The sequence below is a fragment of the Vulpes vulpes genome, chromosome 2, assembly GCF_048418805.1.
Source record: "Vulpes vulpes isolate BD-2025 chromosome 2, VulVul3, whole genome shotgun sequence".
In the NCBI taxonomy this organism is placed as follows: Eukaryota; Metazoa; Chordata; class Mammalia; order Carnivora; family Canidae; genus Vulpes; species Vulpes vulpes.
The window spans coordinates 49,400,723-49,420,445 of NC_132781.1; the positions used below are offsets into that span (position 1 = coordinate 49,400,723).

At 65.2% G+C, this 19,723-nt stretch overlaps 1 protein-coding gene across 13 annotated transcripts in view; it reads right to left on the bottom strand.

The window, feature by feature from the left end:
- Positions 1 to 285: 285 nt before the first annotated feature.
- KCNT1 (potassium sodium-activated channel subfamily T member 1) overlaps positions 286 to 19,723 on the bottom strand; it is a 60,670-nt gene continuing 41,232 nt past the window's right edge. For 9 of the 13 annotated variants that reach the window (XM_072748160.1, XM_025981977.2, XM_025981979.2 and 6 more), the window contains 22 exons: positions 19,155 to 19,335; positions 17,377 to 17,541; positions 17,079 to 17,215; positions 15,972 to 16,035; positions 15,747 to 15,855; positions 15,136 to 15,244; positions 14,463 to 14,612; positions 14,079 to 14,317; positions 13,645 to 13,879; positions 12,426 to 12,531; positions 11,421 to 11,593; positions 10,986 to 11,057; positions 10,581 to 10,715; positions 10,234 to 10,345; positions 7,127 to 7,228; positions 6,715 to 6,798; positions 6,498 to 6,626; positions 6,163 to 6,183; positions 5,343 to 5,667; positions 4,148 to 4,210; positions 1,311 to 1,395; positions 286 to 1,231 (listed from right to left, as the gene is read on the bottom strand). In XM_072748160.1, coding sequence (XP_072604261.1) covers positions 1,111 to 1,231; positions 1,311 to 1,395; positions 4,148 to 4,210; positions 5,343 to 5,667; positions 6,163 to 6,183; positions 6,498 to 6,626; positions 6,715 to 6,798; positions 7,127 to 7,228; positions 10,234 to 10,345; positions 10,581 to 10,715; positions 10,986 to 11,057; positions 11,421 to 11,593; positions 12,426 to 12,531; positions 13,645 to 13,879; positions 14,079 to 14,317; positions 14,463 to 14,612; positions 15,136 to 15,244; positions 15,747 to 15,855; positions 15,972 to 16,035; positions 17,079 to 17,215; positions 17,377 to 17,541; positions 19,155 to 19,335 — 2,917 coding nt within the window. In that variant the 3' untranslated portion in view covers positions 286 to 1,110. The remainder of the gene's footprint in view (positions 1,232 to 1,310; positions 1,396 to 4,147; positions 4,211 to 5,342; positions 5,668 to 6,162; positions 6,184 to 6,497; positions 6,627 to 6,714; positions 6,799 to 7,126; positions 7,229 to 10,233; positions 10,346 to 10,580; positions 10,716 to 10,985; positions 11,058 to 11,420; positions 11,594 to 12,425; positions 12,532 to 13,644; positions 13,880 to 14,078; positions 14,318 to 14,462; positions 14,613 to 15,135; positions 15,245 to 15,746; positions 15,856 to 15,971; positions 16,036 to 17,078; positions 17,216 to 17,376; positions 17,542 to 19,154; positions 19,336 to 19,723) is intronic. The other 4 variants (XM_025981976.2, XM_072748158.1, XM_025981986.2 and 1 more) reach the window with 2 other exon arrangements.

Genomic DNA, 19,723 nt, shown 5'->3' on the forward strand with positions numbered 1-19,723 from the left:
TGGGTGCCCAGCACACAGGTGCTGGACTCTGGCAGAGCTGGGGGTCCCTGTGCTCACCCTGGGGCCCCCACCCTGCACTGCCTGGCTGCCCGGTGGCCACAGGTCTTGCTTCCTGCTCCTGGCCCCGGCCTGCAGCATTGCCCCGGGTGGGGGCTTCCCTGCAGGGTCGGGTGGGGTAGGGGCCACAGCAGGTGGGTCTCACCCTCAAGTTTGGGGGACCGGGAGTGGGCCCAGGCTTAGAGCACGAGGCCACAGAGGTAACCCCCCATGACTGACCCTCGTATCTGCAGACAGCATCCATTTAATAGAAGGTTCCAGCATTGACCGTGCAACACCTGCCACAGTCGAAGGGAAGCCCAGGGGCAGGTCACAGGTGACGGGTGCTGCGTCCTTCCCCCGCAGACAGGAACCTGGGCCAGCAACCCAGTGGGCATTATGCTTCCGGTCGGGTGTGCGCGGGCATCCAGCGGCCGTGGACATGTGCCCCCCCACCCCGGGCCTGACGCCTGCGGGGCTGCAGCAGTTCACATGAGGCCGCAGCAGGGGGGCGTCTTCTTGTTCTGAGCCACAGAGTCCTTCGTTGCCGGAGCCCCTGTAGGTCAGGGGGGGCCCTCGACCTGGGCCGAGCCAGGAGACCCTCCCTGGCTTCCAATGTCCATTGTGCTCCCGGCTGCCGTCTCCTGCCCACTGCAGGGAGCTGGGCCTGTCCGGGCTGGAGCAGGTCCACAGGGTGTCCACACGTGGCCGTAGAGCACGGCCTCCACGTGAGCCGGTGAGCATGTAGGGCCGTGTGTGAGCGTGTGGGGCTGCCGGGGGCTTGGCCCCTCCCCACCCCACGCACCCAGCCTCCCCCTGCAGCGCAGCCGTGGTGGGCACCCCTCCCTCCGCCGCAGCCAGACCTGGTCACGAGTTGTGGTCCACCGTGTGGGGATGCAGATAGCAAGGTCCGTAAAAACAGGTTAAAAAGGCCACCCCGTCGGCCTCTCTGGGTGCTGGGGGCTCACTCCTCCCTCAGCCCCATGTGAGGGCGCCGTGGCCGCGGCAGGGACCCTGCCCTCCATGCAGTGTGATGCATGCCGACGTGGGGATAGGACTCCTCCCGGGGCTGTCTCAGAGCTGCGTCTCGTCGCGGGTCTCGGGGTTGCAGGAGGCCAGCCTGTGGCTGCAGCTGCTCTTGCGGCTCTCGGCGCTGCTGGCCACGTGGGCCAGGGGGTCAGAGCGAATGAGGTACCTGCAGGGGAAGCATGAGAGCCCTGAACGCTGCCCTCCCCCTGGGCCGGGCACTCAGCGCGGGGGGACAAGGTACTCACACGATGTCGTTGGGCTCCAGCCTCGTGTCGGGTGGGGGGTTGATGAGAACGTAGGAGAGTGTGTTCTGGTGGTCGTTCATCTCATCTGTAAAGGACACGGGCCCCAGGTGGTCACGTCTCAGCTGCTGCCCACCCTACGCTGGGCCAGGGGGCTCCGGGCCTCCCGACAGGGCCCAGGCAGGCGTTGGCCATGAGGGGCAGCAGCGCTGGCTGCACCCACACCCTGCGCAGCCAGCAGCTCCCACGTGGTGGCCCCAAGCAGAGGCATGGAGCACACCTGCCGCCTGCACACACCTGACCCCGCCAACCTGCTCATTGCCCTGCACCCCCCCCCCCCCCCCCGGGCCGGGCGAGCCACCCTCACCCTTCGCTTGCGTCTGCTTTGGATGCACGTCCTCTTTCCCCACACCTGCTCCTGCAGCATCAGCACGCAGGGTCCCCCAGGCCCCTCCCCACAGATGGGCCCCTCGGTGCGCGCGGGGCCAGCCTAGTGTCCGGCTCACGGGTGGCTGTGGGGATGCGGCCCAGCGTGAGGGGAATGCGTTCTGGGACCACGATGGCCTGTGACCTCGGAGAACCCACGTGGCCGTATCTAAGGCACCTTCTGACCCAGGGTGGCCATCGAGGGGATGGCCCTCCAGCAGGGTCTGGCCCTGGTGGCCCATGCCCCGGGTCTTGTCCTCTCTGCACCGGCCAGGCCCCCAAGGAAGGGATTCCCTGCGAAGCAGGAGAAGCGGCCAGTTGGCCAGCTTGGCTGGGGCTGTGTCTGGGCTCCAAGCCGAGGAAGTTTGAGGCTGAGTCTGAGCCTTGCAGCTTCCTGGGCAGGCAGGGACCCTGGCCAGCCTGTGTCCACTCCAGGGTCAGCTGGAGACTGACTCACTCTGCTCGGCGACTGCGGCTCCCTCTGCTTCTTTCCCATGACCCGCATCAGGGGCCCTGGGGTGGAAGCTGCCAGCCTCAGAGCAGGGTGGCTGTGTGGGGAGTGCACAGCTCCCAGCCCTGGGCCCGGGTGCATCTTCGAGGGTGATTCAGGGAGCATGCAGGGTGCCAGGTAGAGGGGGAGGCGGCTCCTGGAGACTCATTGCGGGCATCAGCGGGACAGCCATGCAGGCACATGCACGGGGTTGGGAAACAGAAACTGGAGAGGCTGGTGTTGGGGCTGGAGCCACTGGCTGCCCCCGCAGTGCCCACGGGCCCCCCTCCGCTGCCAGGTAGCCCGAGCTGGGCGCCCATCCCCACTTGCTGGCCCTGCCTCACGGGGCCATCCCCACCCAGCCTGGACCCTGTTCCTCCGTGAGGTGATGACCAGCAGAGCCTGGGGCCGCATGGAGCCAGGCCCGGTTTGTGTGTCTGAGGGTCTGGGCTGCGAGGTGGGTGCATGGGGTGGGGACCCAGTGGTCGTGCCAGGAGCTGGCAGGTGCTGGGTCATGAGCCCCTGACCCTGGGTTCTCCAAGGCGGGTCAGCTACACTGGGACGACTGAGCTCAGGTTGGGGAGGGGGCTGATGGCAGCTGTCCTGGCCAATGACCGAGGGAGGTGTTACCCTCCTCTGCCCCCACCCCCCACCCCCTGCTACTCTGGCCTTCTCCGGCCTCCATCCCACAGACCAGTGCTTCCCTCACCCCGTCCCCGGGCTCCTGACCCCCAGCCCCATGCCTGACCACCTGACCACCTCGAGGCTGGCGGCAAGCGTGGGGAGAGGGTGCACAGTGGCACGCAGAGGGCCATCCACCGGATGATGCCCTCCCGGGGGCCTGGCTCACAGGGCTCCCTGTGCTCTGGTTTTGCATCCTGCCCCAAGTACTGCTCAATGTCCACACGTGGGGGGACCCTCAGGAAACACCACTGAGTTCTGCTGACCCTGCGGGTGAGGCCACCCTGGCCTGGGAGCCTCGTTGGGAGGCATGAATGCGGCTGGGTACAGGGGGCGACCTGTTCATGGAAGCTGCTAGACGTGGATCCGTGTGGCCCCGGGGCTCCCCCATGAACGCCATCACGGTTCCAGGTTAAGGAGATGCCTATGCTTATGGGCTCGGGCCCCGCTAGGCCAGCCCCTGACAGCACCCCGAGGTTCTCCCTACTGGGCCCGACCTGTCTTCCAGCCCACAAGGACCAGCCCCTTTGGGGTCAGCCCTGGACAGGGGTTGGGGGGGGCACTCCCAGGTGCCTGGACATGAGCTCGGAGTCCCAGGGAAGGAAGGAGTCCTGACAGCAGGGCCTGTGGCCTGGACTGACTCCTCGGGGGTCTTGGGGCAGACCTGGGGGCACGGACAGGCTTTGTCTCAGGCAGAGAGGATGGACTGTCCCTCTCGAAGCCCCACTGGGGAATGGACAACAAGGGTCCACCTGACTCGGCCCAGGGCAGAGCAGACCCCGGTTCCCGAGGCGCTGGCCCAGCCTCACCGCACTCCAAGTGCGTGTGGGGAGACCCAGGCTTGGCACCAGCTGTCTGGGTGCCTCCCTTGATCTGGGTGAGTTCAGGGTCCCCGGGATCTCAGGCCAGCCATGGTGGGGTCAGGACCAACACATGGACAGCGGGGCTTAGCCTCAGAACCCCAAAGCACTGGGGAGCCCTGGAGCACACAGTGACGTCGGGGTGTCGGCATGGACTTCACCTTCCTCAGGGTCAGTCCCGCCCTCTGCAGATGCAGAGGAGGCGGTCAGGGTCCCTGTGTGGCGGGAGGGGGGGGTCCAGGAGCGTGGAGCCCTGCCTGTGGGGACCCTGTCCTGTCTCCGCTCCTGTCTGCCTGCCTGCCTGGGCACTACTAGGCTGCCCGCTGGCCATGGGCTGGCCTGTCCCCTCGTGTGGCAGCTGACGTCCGCTGGAGCAGAATTACCTTGCAAATATCCCAGGTTTACCCGATTCATGACATCACTGGCTGTTAAATTTGCTACATCCTCTACGGAACACAGAGGGACAGACAGAGACAGAGAGAGAGACAGGTCAGCAAGCAGCGTGGCGGCCGGCAGGGCGGTGGGGGTGGGCCAGCCAGTGGCACCCGAAGGCCATCCACACGGGGACAGATGGCAGCCAGCGCCAGCTGCCAGGGAAGCGAGTTGGTCTGCAGCAAAGTGGGTTCCCCCCTGACAAACTCTGGGGAAGGCGGGGGGCACGTGGGAGGGGCACAGCCCTGGGGTCGTGGCCCAGTACTGCTATCTGCTGCTCCCCGCCTAGGGGCCACGCACACCCCCGGAGTCCGGGCATCTGCTCCCCTATCCTCCCCGAAAGGGGGGACAGCACCAAGGGGCAGGGGGCGCTGAGCGAGACTGAGGTGAACCGTGCAGCCTGGCCTGGCGGGCGGGAGTTGTCTGGCCCTCAGACTCCAGCCTGCTGTCCCACCCTAGGGGGGGCACCAGGGCCCCTGACCTGGGCCACACAGGAAGCAGGGCGGGGAGAGTGGCAGGCAGAGTCCCCGAGACGAGCCCAACGGCCATGGAGGCTCGACCAGCCCGGCATGTGGGTGCGGACGGGCAGCAGTGGGGACCCCGGCGGGGACCCTGGGTGCCCCTCGGACGACGGAGGCAGCACCTCTCGGCTGAGCTTGGGAACTTTCCCAGATAAGCTCCCCAGACATGGGGCTGCCAACAGGACCCGACACCTAGCGGTCACTGCCTAGGCAGGCGGCTGTGTCTCCGGGGCAACTGTGGGCCCGAGAGGATAGATGGAGGCGAGTCCCAGCCCTGGTCCAGCCCCCCGACACTCCCCACAGGCCCCAGTGGCTGGGAAGGCCAGGAGGGGTGGCGGCGGGCCATCGGGTCTCCTGCCACCCTCCTGCTCTCCGCCAGGACACAGCGCCCGGTGCTTCTGACCAGGTGGCTAACCTGTCCCCGAGCAAGGACTGCGCCCGGCCCGGCCCCCCTGTCACCGCTTCCTGGGGTCCCGCAGGCCGGGCTGTTGGCTCTCTGCACCTGTTGTGCCTCGGATGAGGAGACCGAGGCCCAGAGCGGCGAGGCCAGGGCTCAGAGCCAGGCCTGGGGGCTCCAGCGGGCCTCGTGGGGGCCCCGGGGTGGGCGGTGCGCCCGGGCGCTTACCGTAGCCAGTGGTGGGCAGCCCCAGGTGCTTCATGCGGTTCTTGACCAGCTCGGAGAGCTCCTGCCGCTCGGAGCGTCGGCACAGGCTGAGCCGCTGCTGGCTGGCCCACTCGGCCGCTGTCGCCTTCCCCGCGGCCTTGGGGCCCTTGCGGCTCAGCTTCCGAGCCCAGTGCAGGCTCTTGCGCCGCAGCAGTGGGTGCTCAGCAGGGTCTGCACCGACCCCGTGCCGGCTGTGGGTGCTGCCACCAGCACCCGCTCGTGCGCCCCAGGGCCCGGTCACTTCCTGCGTGTCCTGGCAGTCCTCCACGCTCACGGAGATCTGGGACTGGCCGAGGTGGGGGGATGATGGGGATGGCACCCAGGGCCCCGGGGGCGTGAGTGCCTGCAGTCCCTGGCCAGCGGGGGTGCCAGCCCCACGCTTTTCTCCTGAGCCACCGGCCCCCCGGGTCTATCCCTTTGGACGGGGCTGCTTCCTTCCACCCACCACGGACGGCCACCCCATGTGCCTCTGACTCCCCTTTGCACAGAGCAGGAGGGCAGGGACAGGCAGTGTGGTAGAATGGGGAGTGCCAGTGGGGACCCCCACCCGGGCAGCTCCCCTGAGGGGCTAAGGTATGGAGGTAGGTCCAGGCCGGCAGGGAGGAGGCCGCCTGCCACCATGGGACCTCTCTGAGCTGCGCCACAGCCAACCATCCTGGGGACATGCTCCCTGATTCTGCTGTTGCCCAGGGCCCACCCCCCCCCAGGCTTGGGGTGGGGGAGCACAGCCAGGACACCACGCATCAGCACGGCTTCATGTGAGGCTCAGGGGGCCACTCACCTGGGCTCTGAGGTCATGGGGCTGCAAAATAGACCAGAGGTTCCTGAGTGCTGTGGGCGCCTCTGCCCCAGCCCCCAGCCCTGGACACTGCTGAGCCCCTCATGGGCTCGGGACCAGTGTGGCAGGCTGCCCATAGTGGCTCTGGCTCGTCCTCGAGCACCCCAGCTCCACCTGAGGGTCACAGCCATCCAACCACATGTGGGGGACACATGACCCTGACCCCAGGCTGGCCAGACAGCAAAGGCCAGGACCCCACAATTGCACATGGCGGTGGCAGCATATGGGCAGCTTCAGCGCAAGCCCCCATGTAAGGAGCACCCTGCCCCACCCCGAACCTCTGACGTGGAGAAGACGTGGCACTCGGTCCTATAGATGCCGATGGGGATCTCTGCGCTGGAGGAGCACAGCTTCTGGAAGAGGCGGCCGTACGTGCGGATCCACAGATCTTCCTCAGTGACTTTCATCTAGAATGAGTGGGGCCCTGAGCTGGAGAGCCCCGGGGAAGCCCTGAGGACCACCCACCTGCCTGCCCACCCGGCCCCGTCCACTCACAGCGCAGAGGTAGCCAGAGCCTGGCGTGGTGTCGAGGCCCAGCAGCAGCCTGGTGATGGAGATCATGTAGTCCTTCACAAAGGACTGGTTGGAGAGGGAGGCTGTGGTGAGGTGGGGGCACCCGGGGACAGGCCATGCCCCTCACATGCCTGCCAGGTGCCCACAGCCTCCCACTGGGAAGCCTTGGCCAGCTTCAGTAGTTCACTTGGCCGTGTGTTTGGTCAGAAGGGATTGGAAACCCAGGGGCTGCCCAGAGTAGGACTGTGGGGGACGCCAGGGGCGAGCATGTGCTGCTCGGCTAGGACCCAGGACGGGACGCTTGGAACTGGGCTTGGTTGGCTGGGGATGGAGAGGAGGCTGGGGCTCCCACTGGGCACCTCAGGGTACCCCCTTGGCCCCTGACCCTGCTGACCTGGTAAAGCAGCGTGTCCAACATGCTGATGCTGAAGACGCGGCCTGCAGCGAATGGCAGGCGGAACATGAAAGCCAGGTTGGAGCCATTCTCTCGTTCCCTCTGCAGGAAGGGGGGGCCTCAGGCTGGTGCCTGCACCACAGTGGCTCAGGGCAGGTGGCTGGGGTGCATGCCGGTGCAGGCTGAGTGCCCACCAGCACAGGCCAACCTCAGGCACCAGCACCCGACCTCGGGCACTGGCATGGGCCGACCTCAGGCACTGGCACCTGACCTCGGGCACCAGCACCTGGCCTCGGGCACTGGCATGAGCTGACCTCAGGCACCAGCATCCGGCTGTGTGTTCCCCCTCAAGATGCCCTGGAGGCCAGAGCTCAGCAGGAGGGACCAGGGCCCGCCCCCCATGGTGTGTGACCTGCATATCCCAGGGGCCCACATGTGCTCTGATGCTCTGCTTCTGGCTTCTCAAGATTCAAAATAATCTTAGTAATTTTATCCCCAAGCTTGTGTGTTTAAGTGAAGTCGGACGGGACAGTGGAGCGGGGATGTGCAGAAATCATTGGAATGCGTGCGCTGCTCCCGCATCCCTGCTCCTCCTCCGTGGTGCCCATGATGCTCCGTGAGCGCAGAGCTCCAGGACCCACAGAAGGAGGCTCCGCGGCTGCAGAAACAAGTCACTACAGCTTCCAGCTGGGCACAGATCCAACCTCGCAGCTCCACAAGTCCAAGTCCAAAGTGCACTTCATGGGGTGGCATGCAGGGGTCAGCGGGCTGTGCTCCTCCTGGTGGCTCCAGGGGACAGTCCTCTCCTGTTTTCGTTTCTAGAAGCTGACGGTGTCCCTCAGCTCGCAGCCCTTCCCTCTGACCCCACAGCCGGCAGCGCGTCTGCCAACACTGACCCTCCACCACCCTCCTGTCAGGTCCCCAGTGAGGACATCAGGCGCACTTGACAACGCAGGACCATCCCTGTCTATAGGGTCCCTCAGCCACACACGGTGCTCTGTCTAGACCATGACCAACCTCTAGTTGGGACCATGGTACCAACCCTGTCACCAAGATTCATCAGCCCACAGTCCCCTTCCCACGGGGACCAGACTCACTGCAAAGGCAGAAGGCAGGGCAATGGACAAAGGAGACCCAGGAGCTGCCCAAGGGCCTTTCCCGCCCGTGTGACCTCCCCAGCCCGCTGACGGCAGGGGGCACAGGGTGTGGGCATCGGGGTACGATGCCTTGGAGCAGGTTCTGGCAGCGTTGCCCTGTCCGGGGAAGCGAGCTGCATCTGGCACGACACACGCCATGTGGCTCTGCAGGCCCAGGCCCGAGAGCAGCCTCACACAGGTGCACGGCGACACCTGCATCCTCACCAGTGGTGCCATCGGAGGAGCACGCGGGATCTCAGAGGTGGCAGGGGAGGTGCCGGGCTTTGCGCCTTTAACAGCACATCCCTGGCCTTTCAGGCATGGGGCCTGCGTGTTCGTGCAGCCAATTCTGTGGCTGGCACAAGAGGGACTCAAGGCTGTGAGCAGGGTGGGCCTGGCGTGGACAAGCCGCTCCCGTGGGCGGAAGGGGTTCCGTACAGCTGGGTCCCGCCTCCCTGGCCGTCCCCCTGCTGTGCCCAGGAGACCCCTGGAGTGCCTTTCCAAAAACTTGGTTGTTGTCTCAATGTTCCTTGAAGCAGAAGACACACATGCTCTTATAAAAATAAAAATAAGCTGCCGTTAATTCTTTAAAGACATGAGCCCAGCTAGTCTTGCTGCTCCTGTGGGGAGACGCCGCTCCCTGGTGGTGTCTGAGCCATCAGGAGGCAGGCTGTGCCCGGAGGGCAGGGGACCCACGGCTGGGGGGCCCTGGTCCACATCAGTCAGGAGGAGCCAGAGCTGTAGTCACACACGCTGGCACCCAGGCCCAGAGCACGAAGCCACACGATGGGGCCCACATCCTGAGCAGAAGCAGGCCTGACCGCCTGGAAGCCCATGTCCTGGAACAGGCAGTGTGTGAGGCTTGGGAGGGGTGGCATGTGAGGGCCAGACCCCCAGCCTAGAGCCTGATGCTGTGCCAGCCACCCCGTCCTTGCTCCGGTGGGACCAGAGCATCTTCCTCAGATCCCGGGCAGCAGCCCCAGCGTTTGGACAGAATCTGGGCACGCCGGGGCTGCCGAGGCCAACATCCACCTTCCGGTCATTCCAGTAGACAGACGCTCAGCCCACGGGCGGCCAATGGCCTTGGAACCAGAACCAGCCCTGGGGGCCTAGTAGGACAAACTCCAGGGAGGGCCTGGGTGGGACGGGCAACTGTGCCGAGCCAGGAGTCCCTCTGTGTCCTCCAAGGGCCTGAGGCCACCTGCCCAGCTTCCACCTGCCCCTCCGGCATGCAGAGTGCCAGGTCCCTGGGGGCCCCTTGGTCGGCCACCAGGTGGGAGGCACCTGTGCTGTCCACCTGGGTTCAGGGTGAAGCTCAGTGTTGGTGGCCCGGCTGAGGCAGAGGGCGGCTGTGGGGCCAGCCCAGGCCCGGGAGCGCGGGGCTCACAGTGAGTGCCCTCTGCTCCCTGGTCTCACCCTAGCGCGTGGCCTGTCCCTTGCTGTGTGGCGCTGCTGCCGGTGCTGGTACCCAAGTGGGGGCAATATCACCGGGACCCGCATCCCTGTTGGCCAGTCCCTGTGCCCTGGAGCTCCACACTGACACCCGCTGATGCCCTCATCAGGGCCCCAAGGACCGACAGTGGATCTCACCCTGACCTGGCTCCACCGTGTGACCCGAGGAGACTTCCTCTCTAACCCCGTTCTTTGTGAGCACCTGGCCTGAGGCCAGTTGTATTTCCATTTGGGCGTCTTCAGCGTCCCCCGTGCTGGTTGTTATGGACTCGACAGCAGCCTTGGCCCCGGGCACAGCCAGGCCTGGACCCTGTTTTCAGGGGGCCATGTCTGCCCCTGGCCTGGGTGACACAGGAGCCTCACACAGGAGCTGAGTCCCCATCTCTGATGCCCTCTGGCCAGAGAGCAGGTGCCTGGGCTGCCCATGGCCCCTGTGCCTGCAGAGCCCCCTGCCCACCCCCAGGCTCTGCATCCTGATAGCTCAGGTGGGGCAGGGGGAGGGAAGGTAGGGCTGCTCACCTTTTCCAGTTTGGAAAGAGCCAGAGAGTAGCTGTCCTTGGCTCGGAACTGCATGAAGCGCATGTTGGAAGGGTGGGTGAGCTCCGTGGTGATGCTTAAGCTGGGGAACAGCCTGAGGGAGGAGGTTTGGCGGGGGGGGGTCCCCTGGTCACAGGTGGGGGAGATGTTCAGGAGAGGTCCCCTGGTCACGGGTGGGGAGGGGGTCAGGGCGGGGCCCCCTGGTCATGGATGGGGGAGAGGGGTCCAGGGCGGGGTCCCCTGGCACAGCTGCAGCTGTGGGGTGGGCTCCCTGATGGCTAGAGGGCTGGCCCAGGACCAGCCCTGGCTGTGAGCCCGCAGCCTCTCACCGGAACATGGTCTGCACATTGACAATGGTCTTGGCGTCAGCCATGTAGTCCTCCTCTGCGCTCATGGTGCTCTCCTTGTCTACCACCACCAGGTTGTCCGCGTAGATGATGCCACACTGCAGCAGGCTGTCCAGGCTGGGGGAGAGCGTGTGGCCAGGGGTGGTGGATCAGGGCCAGGCTGGGGGTCCTGGGAGCTTCCTTTAGGTGCACCTTGCCCTCCCTCCCCCTCCATGGGGGGTGGTCTGCAACCACCTCCCCACACCTGGGGACGGGGAGACTGGAGGAGGGACAAGAGGGGAGGGGAGAGGACAGGAAGAGGTGCTGAGGAATAGGCTGATGCCCCTACTCCACTCTGGGCTGTGCAGGGACACGGTGAGGACACGGCAAGGTGGCGTAGCATCTTACTTGTCCACGGAGCCCTCCATGTAGTAGACCATGGGGAAGCAGCAGATGGCCTCCAGGAAGTGGTGGTCAGGCCTGTGGGGAGGGAAGGTCCTGGGGGTGCCTGTCCTGCTCGGCTGCTTGCCCCCCACACCCAGCTTGGGTCCTGCTCCGGGTGAGCAGGGGACCCCAGGCCCATGGATCGTCAGGCCTGGGGGGTCTTTAGAGACGGGGGGTGCTGATCTTTATCTCACCCAAGGGAAGACCAAGGCCCCAGGGTCGGGAGACTTGCCCAGGTCAGACCCTGGGCTCCAGGGGCAGAGATGCTGGGGGCAGGCGTTGGCCCCCTTGGGGCTTGCAGTGGGCAGGGGCAGAAGGAGGAAGAGGGGGTGCTCCCCAGGACCAGAGGCCCAGGGGCAGCAGGGGAGGGGCTGGGTATCTGCAGGCAGGCGGCCTCACTTGTTGTCCAGCAGCAGCACGATGGGGTTGAGCTCCTTGCGGGATCTATAGTAGGCGCGCAGCGGGACGATGAAGTTGTACAGCCCGTTGCCCGCCGTCTCCGCCGAGACGATGATCAGCTTGTTCTTGAAGCCATAGGCCTTGGCGTCCTCGTAGCTGTTGTGCTTGCAGCCCTGCAGGGAGGCGGGAGGCCGAGGCAGCCCTTAGTTGCAAATATTACTGTGTTCCTTTACCAGCAAAAACAGGGTTAATTGGGAAGAAGAGAGCATTGCAGTTTGGTTGGGAGAAGGGGTGAGCTGAGAGGGGCTCCTCTATACTAAAAGTCACTTGGGGGAGCCTCTCCCTGCGGCCCCGCCGGCGGGTGAGGAGAGGCTTCTCGAGGCCCAGTGGAAGGAGAGGTGCTGCCCACAGCAGCACACTGGCAAAGCTAACTGGACAAGAGACACCAGGCGACAGGCAGCTCAGTGACCGCATCTCTACGCACCTTCCTACTAGTGACTCACTCTCCACAAAGGTGAAAATGGAGGGACCTGGGTGACCACTTGTCCCACACGCTCAACATGGGCGCCCCTTGGGGATGTGTCATGCCCCCAAGCACACGTGTCACCTTTGGACACTGGGCCCTTCTCACGAAAAAGACCTTCTTCACGAGAAAGGTCTTCTCGCAGACCCCCCCCACCCGAGGGCAGTGCCACCAAACCACGGCCCACGCCTCTGAACGCCCAAGCCAAGTGAGATGAGGACGATGGCAGGGTGCAGCGAAGGGGGGAATGCACTGCGGTGGAGGACATGAGACCTGTGGGACGAGGGGTGTGCTCCAGGCGGCCAGGGACCTGCAGGGGAGCTGAGGGACATCCCTGAACTCAGGTGGCCCCACATCTGTGGAGGACGGGAGCACACATCTGGACAAAGGTCAGGATCTCCTTCTCCTCTTGCAACTTTTTTCCATAAGTTTGCAATTCCCTCAAAACACAAAGTCACACAGAGCGCAGTGGGTCCACCCACCTTGTCCAGCCGCAGGCAGCAGAAGGGCGCCTTCACAGGCAGCAGGTGGCATAGGGTAGGGGAGCTGCCGATGTAGGGCGAGTTGGGGGGGTAGCCCTTCACGTACCTGGCGCCAGAGACAGGGGGCTCCAGCTACATCTTAGCCCCCTGCCCTGGCCCCGGCCACCCCGGCCTGGCCACCCTGCCCCAGGCCCCACAGCACAGCAGGGCATCCCTGGGGGCCACATGGAAGCACTAGACCCCGTGGCTTGGGCCCTGCCCTGGGGGCTGCATGTGGGGGGAGGACCACAGCCTTTTCCCTGGGGCCCAAGGTGAGAATCCAGGCATCCTGCACATGCACACGCATACACATGGACACACGCATGAGCTTACACAGGGCCTGGAATCGTGGGCATGACCCAACGGGACTCTAATGGCCAGTCGTGCCCTCCCCGAGGCCCTCAACACCCCAGCTGTGGCCAGACGCTGGCCCTCGGCCTCTCTGTGCTGGCTGCCCTGGGCTGGGCTCCCCAGCAGCACCCAGTACACACCACACGGGGGCGGCACCTGCCACAGCTGGGCCCCCAGCAGCAGGAGCAGAACTGTTCTGTCTGCAGCTGGCTTAAGGGACACGGCCTCAGTGGCCAGCCACGCCACCTGCCCCTGGTGTCCAGCAGCCCTGGGCACCTCCCTGGATCTCAGAGCTGGTCCAGTCCATCTTTAAGGCACATCCGCTCCATCGAGGAGCCAGAGGCCAGGGGCAGAGGGGCAGTGGCCGCAGCCTCACTGGGGCAGCCCTGGCACCTGGCCGTGGCCCTGCAGTCAGGGCGCTGTCTGTCTGTCCAGGCCCAGGCCAAGTAGCTGAGGATGGGGCAGCAGGAAGTCCTGGCCCCAAGGCCAGGGCAGGAGATGGCTCAGGATGGCCCAGGGGCCTCCAGGCGCCTCACTGAGGCTCCCCTCCCTGTGACCTGCAAGGATGGACGATGCTCAGTACCACCACCTCCGCAGAGCAGGCCTGGTATGGAGGTGTAGCTGCCCAGGGCTCAGGAGGAATGGGGGAGGGGGACAGGTGGCACAGCTAGGCTTTCACACTGCAGAGTCCCCACAAGGGTTCATCTGCCAACACGGCCTCCCATGAAGTCCCAACTCAGCCCATGGAGACACTTCCCTCCACACATGCTGGCCACAGCCCCCAACACCGCCCCGCAAGAAAGCTTCTGTCTCTGCACACGGCACTTACTCCACCACAGACAGCCCCTCGTCGTCCGATGGCGTCATCTCATCCTCTGACTGGTCACTTAGCAGGTCGCAGGGCAGCAGGGCTGAGCTATCAGCCAGCTCCAGAACAGGCGCAATGCTGGGCCGCCGGCTGCCTGAGCCGTTCTCTGTGGGCAGCATTAGCTTGCCGCCTCCACCGCCCCCACCGCCCTGTGCTGGCCGGCACTCCGTGTTCTGGAGGTCCATGGCCACTGTCCCTGGAACAGAGCGGCTGGGCTTGGAAGGCAGCCCCTCTCAAGGCTCTCCAGGGGGCGACTGGCCCCCAGAGCAGAGGGGGGACCCCGGGAACAGGCCAGCCTCCCCGCTCACTGGCGTTGCCCATGCCGACGAGGGCCCTGTGGGAAGGTGGGGACAGCCTTGTGGGACAGATGGGCAACCAGAGACCCAGGGCCTCACCCATGGAGGCGACGATGCTGTGCATAGGCAGGCGGGAGGAGCCGTCGTATAGGCCCTGCCCAGAGAGGCCCTTCCTCTTCTGCTTCTCCTCCTGCTTGAAGATGAAGGCTGAGTTCTCCTCCTTGGTGATGTTGATATAGAAGCAGGTGTCCGAGGTGGCCAGGATGTGCCGGGGCCCAGGGTTCAGCAGGATGCTCTTGTTGTCCTCCCGCTTCAGCCCGATGAGGCACACGCCGTACCTGGGTGGGTGGGGTGGGGTGGGGGCGGCTCAAGTGGGCCAGGCAAATGGTGCCACAGGGCACAGGCTGACCATCAGGCTGCCAGAGCCCCCAGCCCCCAGGGCACCCCAGGCCCCTGCCCGCCCCCCACCACCAGAGTGCGTACTTCTTGTGCGCATGGAAGGCGGCGTAGGTGAAGCTCTTGCCCTCGTACTCGCGGAAGAACTTGCTGTCACCCATGCGCACGTGGTACACTTCATTGCCTGAGCAGCGTCCGTACATGCGCTGCCACTGCTCTGGGGACTCTTGGCCTTCCCTGGGGCCAGGCAGGTGGGTGTCACCTAGGCAGGCCATCCCTCCTGCTCCATAGGGGCTGCCAAGGGCCCCCAACCATCCCCGGGTCAGCTGCGGGCTGTGGGTGGAGGCCCCATGGCCAGGTCTGACCCCTCCCTGCATGGCTAAACCTGGGCAAGGGGGAGGCCTGAGGGGTCACCCGAGCAGGTTTTAAAAGCTATAAACACAATGGTCTGACTTTTAGGGGGTGCCCACGTGTTTTGGGGCTGAGTCTGACCTTGGTGGCCTGTGGGTTCTCCTGGGAGCTCCAGGCCCGTGTCTTGCACCCCTGCCTGGCCCCCCCCAGGAGCTGAGGACCTGCATGAGGGGCCCCCCACCTGGTCCCTGGGGAGCCTCCAGTGGTGCCTCGGGTGAACCAAACGCATCTTCCCCCCAGCAATCCAGGGCTGTCCCATCACCCTGTCCCTGCCCTGCCTGTGATGCCCAGCAGCCCCCTGGCCGCTCCCTGCCCCGCCCCTCCCACATCCCCCCGCCCCCACACTCACTGGCCGCGGGATGTGTGCACCAGCAGTGTGATGAGCGTGGACGTGGCAGGACAGATGCAGTTGAGGGCCAGCATGGCGTACTTGCACTCCTCCTCACACACCACGTGGTCTGCAGCAGGAGGGGCCAGGTCGCCGCCCCGGCCCCCGCTGCCCCCACAGCAGATGCCTCCTGCCCTCCCTGGGGTGCCCCCTTGCCCGCTGTCACCCATGCGCACGTGGTACACTTCATTGCCTGAGCAGCGTCCGTACATGCGGACGCTGCCCTCCCTGGGGCGCCCCCTTGCCCACCCCAACCCTGCTGTGCTTGACTCCTGCATGGTAAGAGCTCCAGGGCTGCGTGCTGCGTGCTGCCCTGCCCCCGGGGGACCCAGCGGGAACATGCCCTCCGAGATGCCCCTCGGACGCACCACCGATCCTGGGCCCCGGGTACAGGACGGTCCTCTCACGCGGCGAGACCTGCAGGGCCCCACTGCCCCCCACGCCTTGCTGAGCATGCTTCGCCATGCCCCCCCCTAGGCCCTGGCGGGCTCTGGGGGGCTCCAGCCCTCACGCACCCCCCACCTGCCAAGATGCACAGTCACCTGCGTGCATACCTCCAGCCCCCAACCTACCTGCAAACTTGACGTGGAACTTGTTCTCAGGCTTGAGAATCTGGACGTAGAGGGGGCAGTTGGGCGCAAAGTCCTTCACAGCCCAGGCACGCAGGATGGTCTGGTGGTCCTGGGAGCAGCGGGGGGTGGCCAGTCAGCTCTAAGGGTGGCAGCAGGCTGAGGGGAGGGGCTCTGCCCTCAGGTGTCGTCCAGCTCCCGCCCCAGGGCTGGGGGGCCGGCACTCACCGCCGCTGTGCGATCCACCTCATTGCGGCTGCTGAGGATAAAGCAGGCCTCCCCATTGTCCATCCTGCAAAGCACCAGGTCTGAGCGCTGCCTGGACCGTCCGCGCCCCTGTCTCAGACAGTGTCAGGGACTCTGGGGCAGAGGCTGAAGGGGGTGGGCCCTGTCGAGACCCCACCTCCCTCTGGGCTGACGACTTGGCGTCAGGGCACTGACCAGTCACAGGGGGCCCACCCTCTAAGACCCCATTAAGCCAGGGCTGGGCTGGGGCCAGAGTGGGGTAGGCAGTGCTTGGTGGTGAAGATGCCGGACTTTGCCTGCTTGCTGGCCTGTCCTTCCCAAGGTCTGGGGACCTGGATGACCAGTTCTGGTCTCCTTTCCTACCTGAGAGCCGCTGCCTGCAGCAGGGGCATCGAGGGACTGCTCACACCCCAGGGCAGGGAGGCCTGGTCTCCCCACCATGTCACTCAGTGCCCCACCCACCCTGGCTCATTGCTTGTCCCTGCCAGGCCCCTGCCTCTCTCAGGCTGCTGGCCACTGCCACCTCTGTGCTGGCCTCCTCCCTGAGAATTTTATAGGTGGACAGTGGGACCCAGGGCTCAGGAGGTGGGCAGGTGGCCGCCCCAGGCATCTGGTCTCCTGCTTCCCCTTGGCCCCGAACAACCCACATTCCATCACAAAGGATGAGCAGAGGTTCCTGGCACGAAGATGTGATGAGTGGGACTCTCCTGGTACATTCTGGAAAGTTCCATCTAACTTAGCCTCCTTGCCTCAAGTCACTCTGTTAGTTTGTCTTTAAAAGAAACCTTGCCCACAGCCTGCATCTTCCCACCTTGGCTCCAGCTCCAGCTCCTCCTGAAACATGGCAGCGTCCCCCAGACGCCAGAGCTGTGGGGGTGGGAGTTCTGGCAGTCTGACCCTGGGGCACAGGAGGGCAGCGGGCACAGAGCTGGAGCTGCTGCCAGTCCTCGATGGCCGGTCCCCGATGGCCCGTCCCCGATGGCCCATCCCTGATGGCCCTGTTGCATACCAGCCGACCCCCCCACCCCACCCTGGGCCCCCACTCAGACAGGCTTGGGGCCACACCCTCACCCCCGGGCTGCCGCTCACTTGGCTCGCATGAGGTCCTGGTCCTTGAGCGCAGAGCCCTGGAGGTAGATGACCCGCTGGGACCACAGGGGGATCTGCAGGACCCTGCGGACCTGGATGTCCATCTCGGTGGGACACAGGATGACCACATAGTAGTCCTGCAGGTGGGCCCGGGTCAGTCCAGTCACGTGTCAGGACCCCCAGACCTCCCGGGACGGTGTGGTAACAGGAGAGCAAGGTGGGCCTGCCTACGGTGCGGCCTCGGAGACCCCCTCCCCGCATGGGTGGGGAAACCGAGGCAGCACCCAGGGTGCCTCACCTGGAGCCGCGGGTGAGCATAGAACTCGTTCAGGAAGTCCATGAGTAGGTCGATCTTGAGGGAGCTGACACACAAGATCACATGCTTCTCCGTCTGGGCCCGGTGGCGGCTGTAGTTCCCTCCCGACTTCTGGCGCTCCATCCACAGGTAGACCAGCTCCTCAAACTGTAGGGAGGGACAGCAAGTGCGTTCCAGGCAGCCCAGGGCTCGGGGGGCCATATGAGGGAGGGTCTTGTCCTTCCTGGGAGTGGCACACGCGGAGACCCCCCCTCCCCACCACAGCACAGAGCAAGGCTGCGCTGGCAGCACAGGCCACACAGGGACCACCAGGGGCCAAATGGACGCCCAGCGCCCAGCCCTGGAGACCAAGGACCATCAGGCAATGCCCAAGCCGGCACAGGACATGCAGGTGACCAGGAGACCTCTGGGTCGCCATCAGCTCCCAAGACCCCTTTTGGAGAAGCTTGAGGGTGTCTTAGGAAACTCTCAGGCACAGTCAGAAATTCAGACTCCCGGCATGGAAGGGCATTTCCAGCACGCAGGGGCTGCGTCCAGACTGCGAGGTCTGGGGATGCCGCCCACCCACCCATGCTTCCTGATGCCGGCCTTGCAACATGTCCTTCTAAATCAGGAGCAAGAGGGACAGACGTGGCCTAGCAAAGGGGGCAGGGCTCCATGGTCCGCCAGGTTGCAGGGTGCCCAGGGCCTGTCCTGCGGGCTGACTCATCTCCAGCTGTTTCCACCTCCAGCCTTGAAGCCATGAGTGTAACACAGCTTAGGTCAGCGGCAGCAGCTCCCCCAGGGGCTCACCTGTTAGGGCCACATTCTAGTATCTCCCTGAAATGGGATCGCGTCTGAATATATGGCACATCTACTAGGTTCCAGTGACAGGACCCCGTGGCCTTGAAGCACAGGTCCGGCCACACGGCCAGAGGGGCCCAGGGGTCATCTGGGCGGGTTGGGGGCTGTGGGCCACGGGCTCTGGGCTCAGCCTCCTCATCTGCAAGATGGCATGAGGTGTGGGATGGGGGTGACCTGATGGCCTGACCATGTTGATTCAACCATGTCCCCTAAGGTTCACGTCTACTTAGGACCTCCCCGTGGGACCTTATGTGGAAACAGGGTCTCTGCAGGTGTGACTAGGTCAGGTGGGGTCATACCCGACTGGGGTGGGCCCTCCTCCAACGTCTGGGGCCCCTGAAAGGAGGACAGAGGACACAGAGGGACATGCAGGGTGGAGGCACGTGAGAGATGGGAGGGATGCAGCCACAAGTTCCCGGCAGTTCCAGATATGGGGGCATGAAAGGGAGCCTCCTGCAGGGGCCCCAGGGCAGACCAGGAGACAGGATGTCTGCCCATGGCCATCCGGGGAGGGTGCTCTGTGGTGGCCCCTCCACCCCGGTGGCTGGAAACTTAGCGAGCATGCCATGGTCTCAGCAATCCTCTGAGGGCACTAACCGGGCGTGGACTAAGCCAGAGAACACAGCGAGGGGGCGGGGACCACCCCTTCCATGGGGGTGGGGGGTGGTGGGGAGCAGCCACTCCCACAACGAGCTTGGCCACATCCTTGCTCCTGAGCATTGGCCCCCAGCCCAAAGGACTGTCAGCCCACCGTCCCCCATGGAGAACGCACCCCCGGCCCTTGCCCCGCTGGCCTTGGCCTCACCAGCCCCAGCCCCCACCAACAGGGCCTGCTGTGAAGGGGTCACCACCTCCTGTCCCACTTGGTTCTCCCTGGCCTTGCTCGCTCCTCTGCAGGGCGGGGGGCGGAGGCTCACCTGCAGCGGAAGCACCACGAGGGCCACGCAGATCATGATGACCACCAGCAGCTGGGATGGCCAGATCTTGGGCGTCACGTCACCATAGCCCACAGTGGAGAAGGTAACGATGCAAAAGTAGAAGGCCGTGAGGAGGGACAGGTTCTCACCTGCTCGCTCCAGGTGCTGGATGCCACAGGTCCTGGGGGTCCGGGCAGTCAGAGGGCTGCAGGTAGGGCCTCGGCCACCTCCCAGCCCCTGGGGTGGAGCCCTGCCTGCCCATGGGACCTCGGCACCCGTACGCTGGGCTAAGCGATGCTGGGAAGCCTGAGGCACAGGGCAGAGCCCAGGTGCCCTCATCACTGCCAGGGGGACCCCAACCCCCAGTCCTGAGTCCAACTCAGTCCACGTGGGCTCCTGATGCCCCCACCCCCAGATCAGCCCTGCACATCTGCCCCCCGCTGGTCTCTTCCAGCCCGTGGCACTCTCAAGGCCCCTGGAAGACGTGCCCTGAGTGCCAATGCAGAGCTGCACTGGCGAAGTGTGGGCCTGGGGACCAGGGGGTGGTGGTGGTGTGCCACCAGCGGTGA